The sequence below is a fragment of the Carlito syrichta genome, unplaced genomic scaffold (genome assembly GCF_000164805.1).
Source record: "Carlito syrichta isolate Samal-C Ts95f unplaced genomic scaffold, Tarsius_syrichta-2.0.1 Scaffold144091, whole genome shotgun sequence".
In the NCBI taxonomy this organism is placed as follows: domain Eukaryota; kingdom Metazoa; phylum Chordata; class Mammalia; order Primates; family Tarsiidae; genus Carlito; species Carlito syrichta.
The window spans coordinates 115,355-127,659 of NW_007088187.1; the positions used below are offsets into that span (position 1 = coordinate 115,355).

Genomic DNA, 12,305 nt, shown 5'->3' on the forward strand with positions numbered 1-12,305 from the left:
CAATAACTTATTTTATGCTTGTTTTTGCTGCATAATGACATTAAAACAACGACCACCTCCCATCCCCATAAAAAAAAAAAAAAGATCTCCTTAACATTCAAACACAAAGAACATTGTCTCGGGGCAGAGGACAGCCACGATTAAACACTTCGACTACTAACAAGTTCCATGATCACAGATAAGACTGTAATGGACATCTTTGTGCACGATGCTTCTGCCACATTTCGGATACTCTCCTAGAGTGAGTTCCTGAGATATGTGACTCCTGGGACAAGGAATCAGCAGGATGAAAACAAAACCCCACTTTTCTTAAGAACCAGCTGTGAATACATTCAGCTTTGTGAAGAATTCAACTGTGCTGTGTTCCTTTTCCTTGCTGGCATCTGCATCTCGGACAGTCCCTGGGCTGAGAGTGGGGGCCCGGGTGGGAGTCAGTGGTACCAGCAGGGTGCTCACTCGCCCCACAGCTGCATCCCTGGTGGGATGGCCCTGGGGGAGCTACTCACCCACGTGTCTGGGGGTGATCCCCAGGGTCTGGATCATTAGAGCCTGCTCCCGTGTCTCAGGGATGCCGTCCAGGATCCAGCCCTAGACAGACAGATTTGGAGAGGTGCTCATCTATTTTTATTCCTAGATTTTTTTTAATTAAAAAGGTATATCCTAGCTTTATGGAAACACTGAAACTTTTTTTTTTGAGTGGGGGTCTCACTCTGTCACCCAGGCTAGAGGGCAGTACCATGATCACAGCTCACTGCAGCCTCAACCTCCTGGGCTCAGGTGATACTTCCACTTCAGCTTCCCAAGTAGCTGGGACTACCAGTGTGCACCACCACGCCTGTCTAATTGTTTAATTTTTTTGTAGCGATGAGGTCTTGCTACGTTGCCCAGGCTGTCCTTGAACTTCTAGTTTCAAGTGATCCTCCCACTTTGGCCTCCCAAACTGCTGAAATTAAAGGCACGAACCCCGTGCCAGGTCAACACTGGAACTTTTAAGACAAAAGAAAATAAATGTTTCTGATAATCATATCACACCCCTTAGCAACTACTCTCAGGTTATTATATTCCCTTCTGAGTCTTATGCTTATGGCTACAGTCATAACAAATCCATTTTGTATCCTGATTTTTTCCCATCACACATGTTAGCTACCACAGCATGGCTTCACATCAGCATGGCTCCTCAAAGGCCACAGTTTTCAGTGACTAATCAACATTGCACCAACAGAGTGCACCACAGCCACTTAATTACAACCCACGACTGAACATTTTGACTACTAACAAATTTCACTATGATAAATAATACCGCGATGACCATCTTTGCACATATAGCTCCTTGTGCATATTGGATAATTTCCTAAAGAGAGTTCCTGAGATGTGGGATTACTGGGACAAGGAGTCACCAGGGTGAAAACAAAACTCCACTCTTCTCTTTTTTTGAGTCGGGTCTCATGCTGTCCCTAGGCTGGAGTGTTGTGACATGATCACAGCTCACCGCATTTTCAACCTCCTGGGCTCAGGTGATCCCATCTACCTCAGCCTCTCGAGTAGCTGGGACTATAGGCACATGTCACCGTACCTGGCTAATTTAAAATTTTTTCTTGTAGAGACAGGGTCTCGCTATGTTGCCCAGGTTGTTCTTGAACTCATGGGCTCACTCAATCTTCCTGCCTCAGTCTCCCAAAGTATTGGGACTATAGGCATGAGCCACCATGTCTGGCTGAAAAACCTGCTTTTCTTAAGAATAAACTTTGAATGATACTCTAAGAGACCTGAGTTCAGGTTCTCTCTGCAGCTATAATAACTCATTACAGGGTTGAAATCCTTCAAACACCAGCCCCTTCTTATTACAGCTAGGGAATTTGTTTGGAAGATTCATTTTTACTAACTCTTTAAATCCAATTGTGAAAAAAGTACACAATCATTGTACTCTATGGAAAATACTAGAAAGTGGAAAGAATAATGGAAGTTACTGATAGTACCACCAACCCAAACAAGCCACTGCCAACATTTTGGTATATCTTTTTCTCAGCATCACACAGATATCTTTTCTCATGGGGGCAGCGGATGATGGGGCAGGGAGGAATCACACTGTACAAAATATTTTGTAATCTGTTACTTTCACATAGAAAAAACATTCCGTGGCCAGGCGAGATGGCTCACACCTGTAATGCTAGTATACTGAGAGGCTGAGGCAGCAGGATTGTTTGAGCCCAGGAGTTCAAGTTCAGACTAGGCAGCATAGTAAGACCTGTCTCTGCAGAAAATTTAAAAAATTAGCTGGGTGTGGTGGAACATGGGTGAAGTCCCAGCTTGGGAGACTGAGGCAGAAGGATCATCTGAGTCCAGAAGGTTGAGGTTGCAGTGAGCCATGATCATGCCACTGAACTTCAGTGTGGGTGACAGAGTGAAAACCTGACTAAAAAAAAAAAAAGAAAAGAAAAAACATTTCATTAACATTTTTCCATGTCACAAAGTGCTCATCTCCTGGCATTTCATCCTTTTATTTATTGACAAGAGCTGTTTACATATGAAGAATATTAACATATTTTGGCAAACACTACACAAACCCTTTGAGGCAAACAGTGTTGCCAAGGTTTTCTGCAGTTTGTGGCTTTTTACTTTTGTGTATGGTGCTATTTCGGACACATCAGGCTTTGGCCAAATCAATCAATGTTTTCCTCTGATTATGACATCATGTGTATGCATAAAAAGGCCTTTCCATCGCAAAAGGGGATAAATACTCATTTGCATTTAAATTGTGTTCTTATGCTTTTTACTCTTGACATATAAATATGTAATAGAGTCACATTTTATTTTGTGAATGACATGGATCTATAATCTAATCTGTTTCCTGTGGTCTGCCAACTGTCCCATCATCATCTACAAAACATTTCCCTTTTCCCCGATGGCACTTTTATCATAGTCTTTTTAACTTTAATTTAATTTTTAATTTATTTTTTATTTTTTAGAGTTGGGTTTTCGCTATGTTACCCAGGCTGGGCTCAAGCAATTCTCCCAACTTGGCCTCCCAAAGTGCTGGGATTACAGGTGTAAACCACTGTGCCCAGCTACTTTTATCATAGTCTAAATGCTGATATGACATGGTTCTGGTCTCTGTCTGCCTAGAGATTATTAAATTATTTTCATTTAACTGCTTAAATTTTTGTTTTATAATTTATTGTAATATCTAATAGAATATGCTTTCCTTTCCTTTTTTCCCCCAAAATGTTATTCTTTCAGGTAAACATCAAAAATATTTTGTTAAGTTCCAAAATGGAAATTCGATGAGGATTTTGGAACGACATTAAATGTGTAGATTAATTCATGAAGAATTGACATTTTTACAGTATCAAGTTAACACATTATCTTCTCATTTGCTTAAGATTTTTCTTTTCTTTTCTTTTCTTTTTTTTTTTGAGTTGGAGTCTCACTCTGTCACCCAGACTGGAGTGCAGTGGCCTCTCCCGGCCACTGCAGCCTTGACCTGCTGGGCTCCGGCGATCCTTCCGCCTCAGCCTTCCAAGTAGCCGGAATTACAGGCATGCGCTACCACACCTGGCTGATTTTTTGATTTATTGTAGAGATGAGGTCTCGCTGCCCAGGCGGGTCTCGAACCCGCGGGCTCAGGCAATCCACTCACCTCAGCCTCCCAAGGCGTGGGATTACAGGCTGAGCCACCGGCCCGGCTGCTTAAGTTTTTTTAATGTCCCCCAGCAATGTTTGCATTAAACAACTTCTAAAGTCCTTTCAAGTCCCATGAGTCTAGAGTTACACACACACACACACACACACACACACACACACACACACACACACAGTTTAATGTTTTAGATTTGATATTCAGATCAATTAGTAAAGTGCACTTTGAGCCGGGCTCGGTGGCTCAGCCTGTAATCCCGCGCCTTGGGAGGCTGAGGTGAGTGGATTGCCTGAGCCCATGGGATCGAGACCTGCCTGGGCAACTTGGCGAGACCTCATCTCTACAATAAATAAAAAATTAGCCGGGCGTGGTAGAATGTGCCTGTACTTCCAGCTACTTGGAAGGCTGAGGCGGAAGGATCGCCAGCAGGTCGAGGTTGCGGTAGCCGAGAGCGGCCACTGCACTCCAGTCTGGGCGATGGAGTGAGACTCCAACTCAAAAAAAAAAAATAATAATAATACTGATAAAAATAAAGTGCACTTTGGAAGAGTGAAATGAAACAGCAAATTGCTTCAAGTCTTCATTTTGTAAGGAAGGGAGTGAAGCGACCAGGGGCTGCCACTGAAGTCTCTGACACTGGCTTCCAGAAGGCAGCCCCCACCTTGCTGCAGACCTCTTCCTCTCACGTATTATGAGACCCAGTGGCTCCAGGGTCAGTGGATGGACTGACGTGAACAAACTCAGTCTCAAGGTTACTCATGCCCACCTTATGGACATGGTGTGGGAAAAGGCAAGAGGCGTCTTTCTTTAAAAAATGTGTCCAGGCCATTGTTTTGTTAAACTCTGATGTATCCACGAGGCTCTTTGAGCTATGGCTGCCATGTTTCCTAGTTTTGGCCCCCTCCCCCACCTTGGGGAGGTGAATCCCCTCTCTCTCATTTACTTTCTAAATAAACTATATTTTCTCATCTTAAAAAAAATAAATGCCCACATTTCTTCAATGCTAAAATATTTAGGTTCCAACAGTCTCCACTGACAGTTAAAAAAAACTAAACAAATTTCCAGCCTAAAGGGTACTGGAAAAATCAGGTAAGCTTTCATTAATTTCTTAAACTATACAGGAAGACTCACAGCCATGGAATACCTGGTTTCTAGAACTAATGAAGCAAAAGTGTAAAAAAAAATTTTTTAGCAACCTTTGGCTCCCTCAAGTCCTTGTTATAGCCGGTCAACGACTGGGCCGCAGCTCCTAAACAGAGCGAACATCCACGGCCATGAATAATGCTGCAGGAACCAGGAGACATGGCATCTGAGAACTCCTTTGCTCACAGTTCTGGAAGCCAAACCCACGTTTTCTGAATTTTAGCTAAATTCACACACCTTATTTTTCCTTTATTTGGATGGGGAGGAATTGTGAGCCCATTGATTGCTTCTTCTAGTACAAGGGCTGGTAATTCTGTTTTGAGGCCCTTTTTGAAGCTGGAAGGTTGGAACTCTGTCTGCTTAGCGCTGAGAAAGACCTCTGCTTTTAATATTGCATTACTGAGCAATCATTATAATCTCGCCTATAAATTTGCAGCAGCTATCAGTATGTGGTCCAAAGCTTTTAGAACTATTCAGGGGAACAGCTCTCACTGACTTCTCACTGGAGAAAGCGGGACTTCCAATTACACAGGAAAAGTGCAGCAAAATGAGGAACATCTCCCTAATTAGCCTGGCCTCACTGGTGTGTCCTGGTGCGGATGTGAACATCTAGAAGGACGAAATGGGGCTTGGAAGTGAGCCCCAGGTCCCCCCTCTTCAGGTCTGCTCCTTCTGACATGGGGGGAGTGGCACGATCACTCAGGTGCTAAGAAACAAGGTCCCGAGGAAGCCCTGGACCAGCACCCACGACCCCTTAGAGAAGCCCCACTTTCCACCGGAAGGCAGCTGTGGACAATTTTATCCTCCACCGGCCACATTGGCCCACATGGGTCCACCTGGAAGGGAAGGTACCTTGACCACAGCCTCTGTGTGAGGACAGGTCGGTCCTAGAGCATCATAAGGATGGACACTCCAGGCTTTAGCGCTCAGAAGAGATTTTCCTTCCCAGAGCTCTTGCATTTAAGGGGGTTATGCGCTCAGTTGCAAAATGGGCTGCGCTTTCAAGGGGAACCGGCGGATTTGGCTGGGAACACTTTAATGGCTGCAGATTCTGGCAAGGCAAGAAGTCATCAATCAGTAAATAGCATTCGACGACTGCCATGATGGGACGCAAAGACGTTCCCAACAATCCTGCGTTGCGAGGTTTGTGGGTCTGACGTCCAGGAGAGGCTCGGTGTGGAGGTATCAGTCAAGCCCTAATTAGAATACATTATCCATCTTCCTGACACTTCAGTGAAATGTCTATTCCACTCCAAGCCGCAGCTTTGTTCAGAGCAGGTTAATTGATATTCTGATGCCTCCGCTCACCATACCCCCGTGGCTCGGTTCTGTTTTATCACACATCAAAAAGGCCGTATGCTCAGGGCACTCCATGCACCAGCGCAGAGCTGGAGGTCTGCACAGCTGCGAGGGGTATGGTATCACAGGAGGGACAAGCACCGAGCAGATGTCACAGATGAAAAAAAGGAAAGAAAAGAAGCCAGCCAGCCTAGGGAACTTGGCGAGGCCCAGCAGAGCGCGGCCTGACGCGGCACGAGCCGTCCTGCTTTGTGCAAACACTGGCCTTTTTTGCCCTCCTGACTATTATTAAAGCGCAATTAGCAACTTCACATGGGAAGGCTCTGTTGCCCTCTGGGCCTCTGCCTTTTTGATGCGTTGCCTTTCCTCTCCTCCCCTCTCCTCCCAAGACCAGAGCGTGGGCGTTCCCCTGGGTGCTGCCCCTGATCCGGCTACCAGCTCCGGCTGCAGACTCCATCTGAGGCATTCCCTGGGGCTGCATGCTGATTCCTTGCAGTCCCAAGGAGGCAATCTGAGGCTGAAGAGTTGGATTCAAGAAATCAGATTCACTCAGCTCCAAGTCTGGACCAGAGCAAGCATCAAAGAGGTGCCACAGACCCAATGTCGCCCAATGAAATAGTAGGTGGTTCCCAACATACGAAAGGAAAGAAAAAGAGGTATTTGACCAATCAGAAGAGAAATGCATCTTTTTTTTTTTTTTGAGTTGGAGTCTCACTCTGTTGCCCAGGCTGGAGTGCAGTGGCATGCTCACGGCCACCCCAGAGATGACCTGCTGGGCTCTGGTGATCCTTCCACCTCAGCCTTTTAAGTAGCCAGAACTACAGGCGCATGCTACCATGCCTGGCTAAGGCAATCAACTCACCTCAGTCTCCCAAAGAGCTGGGATTACAGGCTGAGCCACCGAGCCCAGCGAGAAATGTATCTTAAAAGGTCCAGTTTGGGACCAGGTGTGGTGGCTCACCCCTATAATCCCAGCATTTTGTGAGACTGAGGCAGGAGGATCGCTTGAGCCCTGGAGTTCGAGACCAGCCTGGGCCATATAGCAAGACCTGGTCTCTATTTTTTAAAGAAGAAAAAATACATAAATTTTTAAAGAAAAGGTCAAGTTTGGGATGGTGATGTGTTCTAAAGCCAGTCAGCAAGAATAAGGAGACTACTTTGATGAATGCACAGAAGTAGATGTCAAATTGTTCCAGTATCACTTATGTTGGTTTATGTAAAAACATGGAAACCTTAGCCTGTGTAGAGCCCGAGGATGCCTTCCTCGTTCAACTCACCTGAAAGATGACTAGCAACAATGTTTATTTCAGAGTTTAACCTAGAACAACATACGACTACTGCTGGCGTTTCCATGTTCAACGTGTATGATTGTGGCAGGGTGTGTCCTGGGCTTTGCCTGCCATTTCTGGGCAGAGCCCAGCAGTGGTCATGCTCATACAAAGCTGAATCACGCAGGAGTGATTCTCCTATTTAGGAAAGTATTTTCCTATTTAGAACAGCCAGCAGTGCTGAATCCCACTAATCAGTTGCTAATCAATGACGTGATGTTTTGATACAAATGTGCAATGTAGGAAGATCATCACTCCTAGGTCTGCAGGTTAAAAGCCAGTGATTTCCAGAGTGGCAAAATCCGGTAAAGCACAGATGTGAGTGTCCAAGAGACTTTTTATCACATGGTTAAAAAGTATTTTGAGTTAGAGTCCCGCTCTGATGCCCAGGCTGGATTGCAGTTACCACATCCTCAACCTCCTGGGCTCAGGCGATCCTTCCACCTCAGCCCCCCAAGTAGTTGGGACTACAGGTGCTCGCGACCATGCCCAGTTACTTTTTTTATTTTTTGTAAAGATGGGGGGGGGTCTCATTATGCTGCCCAGGCTGGTCTTGAACTCCTGGGCTCAAGCAGTCCTTCCACCTCGGCCTCCCAAAGTGCTGAGATTACAGGTGTGAGCCCACCATGCCTGGCAAAAATATTTAAAATTTAAATTCACTTCAAATGTCTATGGTGTCCCAGAAATCACTGCATGGAAAGAGACACAGTTTGAAGACCCCAATGTCCCCAAATAGGCCAGTCTCACCCCAGCTCTGAGGCTGGAATGGTGCCAAGATAGCCTGATGCAGAGATAATTCACTTTGGAGATTCACATTTAGTTCTCCATTTCAGACACAGTGGGCTCTGGGAGAAAGTGACAGACACAGATAACCCACATCCAGGGTCTGTTCATTCAACACTTTAGACTGTCTGTGGTGTAGGCCCACCTCTAGAAACAAGAGTAGTCCTGGAAGGTTCAGGTTTATCATGATGGTGAGAAGCAGGGACTTTGGAATTAGACGTGTGCCACAGTCAAAGTGTGACTTTCAAGCAGTCACTTCAACCCCTCTCGGCCTTGCTTTCCTCTGCAAAATGGGAACAATACTCGCAATCTAGCTCAGAGTTGATGGATCATTAAATGAGGGCTATGAACAAATAAACAAATAACAACAAAACAACTGTAGTACCTGGCAACAAAGAAATGACTCACAGTTAACTAGTTTTAGCATTATAATTTTGAGAAAGTAAACTACGTTGTTTTTCTCCACCTACTTTCAGAAAGGAATCCTACTTAAGTTTGTATAATGTAATCCAAACACTTTGTTTGAAAAGGCAAGCTCTTAGAAACAGGAGGAACTGGCACTCCAGATGTGAACTGAGGGAAGACCTTTAATTAGAAAGGACTTGGGACAGACAACTTCCTTTCCTTTGCTTCCCTTCCTTCTAACAGAACTTGGGACAGACACATTTCCTTCCTCCCTCCCTTACTTCCTTTCTGAGACCAGATCTCACTAGGTTGCCCAGGCTGGTGTCAAGCAGTTCTCCCGAGTCTCCCACCTCAGACTTCTGAGTCACTGGGATTATAGGCATGTGCCACCTTTCAATTAGAAGGAGGGGGTCTAGTGACAGCTACTGCAGACTCTATCCGCAGTGCACTCATGCTACTTGCCATCGCTTGACCAGTTGCGCTCCCCTGAGGGGAGTTTGATCCTCCTCTGGAAACCCATGTGACTATTTCCTTATCTGGAAAACAAGAATCATGATGATAGGACTAGCACTGTGTAGTGTTTAGAATTACATGCAATGATGAGCCAGGCATAGTGGCTCACACCTGTAATCCCAGCACTGTAGGAGACCTCTGGAGGGAAGGATCGCTTGAGGCCAAGAGTTAGAGGCTGGCCTGGGCAACATAGTGAGATCCCCTCTTTACAAAAAATAAAATTAGCTACTCAGGAGGCTGAGGCAGGAGGAACACTTGAGCCTAGGAGTTTGAGCTATGCAACGAGCTATGAATGCACCACTGCACTGCAGCATAGGTGACAGAGACTCCATGTCTAAAACAATAAATAACTTTGATAAACAATGTACCTGCCAGGCTTGGTGGCTCAGCACTTTGGGAGGCCAAGGCAAGAGGATTGCCTGAGCTCAGGGGTTCAAGACCAGACTGGGCAACTTGGTGAAACCTTGTCTCTACAATAAATCGCAAACTAGCCAGGCATGGTAGCACACACCTGTAGTTCTGGCTATTTGGAAGGCTGAGGCAGAAGGATCGCCAGAACCCAGCAGGTTGACACTGGGGTGGCTGTGAGCATGCCACTGTACTCCAGCCTGGGCAACAGCCTGGGCAACAGTTTGAGACTCCAACTCAAAAAAAAAAAAATAATAATAATATCTAAACTGGTATCACAATGTCTGGCAGACAGTAGGTCCTTAATAAATGGTAAGGGGCTTTTTTTTTCAGCCTCCTGGTAAACACCATGCTTCTCATAGTTGACAACTAATTTGAACAACAGACCAGGCCAGGCACGGTGGCTCATGCTTGTAATCCCAGCACTTTGGGGAGGCTGAGGTGGAAGGCTTGCTTGAGTCCAGGAATTCAAGACCAGCTTGAATAGCTAGCTCTCAGCTCTAACAACAACAACAAAAAAAAAAGTCAAAAAATTAGCCAGGTGTGGTGGCATGCGCCTGTAGTACTGGCTACTCAGGAGACTGAGGCAGAAGGATTGCCTGAGCCCAGGAGGTCGAGGCTGTGGTTGAGCCTTGGTTGTGCTATTGCACTCCAGCCTGGGCAACAAAGTGAGATCCCGACTCCCTCCCCAACAAAAAGCAGACCAAACTCAGCCTGAGAGGGGGAGAATGAGGAGCTGGTGGCCTTCTGCCCCGTCCTCTGTCCCCTGCCCTCCTGCTGTGGGTGTCCCGCTGCTCTGGGAGGCTGGCTCGCGTCTGACCTCTGACTCTGCACTCAGCCTTCAAAGAGTCACGGGGTTGGTGGTTCTGAGTCCACTCCCATCTCCATCCCTGTGCCTCTCTAATACTCTCTCCTGCTCTGAGGTCCACTTGCATCCGCTCAGATCTCAGGCTCTGCCCTGCAGCTCGACCACCTCTTTCTCCTCCCTGACTGCAGGGAGGGGATCAGATGATATGTTGCATGCCACAAAGCGCATCAGAACACTCACTCCTCTCTCCACAGAGTGCTGCTGCTTGGCCTGCAGACAGGCGGTTCGCACTGCCCTCAATGAGTCTCGTGTCACACCACCAACCGGCCATGTCCCAGCACTAGGGTCCAGAAACACCCACAAGTAAGGGGGTGACAAGGGTGTACTCACTGCGCTCTGCCCATGCCGCACCAAGCCCTCTGAAGCCCTTGCCTGGCTGTGCTGCAGCCATAAGTTTTCTGAGTGGTGCGCAGACCTCCCTGCAATCCGAACTGCATTTGTATTAGAAGAACACACAGCCAGGGCCTCGGCAGAGTTGTTGATCAATAAAACCGCGCTCCTCGGAGGAGGCAAGTGACATCTATAAACCCGCGAGTGTCAAAACTGCAGCAAGAAAATCCTGTGTTCCTACTGTCAGTGGGATGAAAGCGGTGTAATTAATGCCAGCCCAATGACACCACAAGGAGAAATAAAACAAACAGCTTGTGGTTCTGTGGACCAGCATTCGGCTCCTCCACCCCGTGAACAATTCCACTATAAAATACCGACTTGCGTTATGGGCAGGAAAGCATAAATCTGTGACCAAAAGGAGAAAAAGACTCGAGGAACCCACCAAGTAAACTGTAAACTTCTGGTTCCATAGTCGAAAGTGGGCTACATCCTCTCCCTTTTATTATAAAATAACTGACAGTCTCCATGATGTTACATGAGGCCTAAAAACAGTTAACCTGGGAACACGACGTAGAATTTTCCATTTTGTGTCAAGGACCACTCCCCTCCCCAGCCGATACAATCACTTGTGGGGCTGGGGGCCTGGCCTTTCTTCCGGAGCGAGTCAGAGACCTTCTGCCTGATTCCAGGAATATCTAGGGATGGGGTCAAGGTACAGCAGAATGGTCAAGGTTTTATGTTTGATGATGGCATTCATTTTTTTTTTTTTTTTTTTTTGAGTTGGAGTCTCAAACTGTTGCCCAGACTGGAGTGCAGTGGCCGCTCCTGACCACTGCAGCCGCGACCCGCTGGGCTCCGGCGATCCTTCTGCCTCAGCCTTCCAAGTAGTTGGAATTACAGGCACGCTACCACGCCCGGCTAATTTTTTTGATTTATTGTAGAGATGAGGTCTCACCTGCCCAGGCGGGTCTTGAACCCCGGCTCAGGCAATCCACTCACTTCAGCTTCCCAAAGTCACGGGATTATAGGCTGAGCCACCGAGCCCGGCTCGATGGCATTCTTTCTTCAGCTCTGGAACGAAGATTATGCGGAAGCAGACATTTTGAATCTGGTGCATTTCTGGAAGGTCTGTTTTGTTTTTTTTTTTGGTAACATATATATATCACTTTTTGGGGTCAATGGGTGTTGCAGCCTCCTAGTCTGAAGAAGGGAGATGATGACAGCTCTTAGCACCTATCTGTCTCCTGCCAGGCCTCTGTGTTGAGCCTCACACCATGTAGAACAGATGCCATTGAAAACTTCAGAGGACAGTCATGCAAATTCAATGGGAAAATGCATCAGAGCATGGTGTCGTGTCCAGAGCACATTAGGGGCCAATAAATGTTAGCTGATTGAAGCCGGGCTTGGTGGCTCAGCCTGTAATCCCGTGCCTTTGGGAGGCTGAGGTGAGTGGACTGCCTGAGCCCTGGGTTCGAGACCCGCCTGGGCAACTTAGTGAGACCTAATCTCTACAATAAATCGAAAATTAGCCGGGTGTGGTAGTGCGCGCCTGTAGTTCCAGCTACTTGGAAGGCTGAGGCGGAAGGATCGC

General features: G+C 46.7%; 1 protein-coding gene across 1 annotated transcript in view; it reads right to left on the minus strand.

The window, feature by feature from the left end:
* Positions 1-12,305, minus strand: part of LOC103251725 (adenylate kinase 8-like) — a gene marked incomplete at its 3' end in the record, with an annotated part of 88,711 nt that overhangs the window by 40,655 nt on the left and 35,751 nt on the right. Inside the window, exon 5 of the mRNA XM_021708710.1 lies at positions 507-588. Within this exon, the coding sequence (XP_021564385.1) occupies positions 507-588 (82 nt within the window). The remainder of the gene's footprint in view (positions 1-506; positions 589-12,305) is intronic.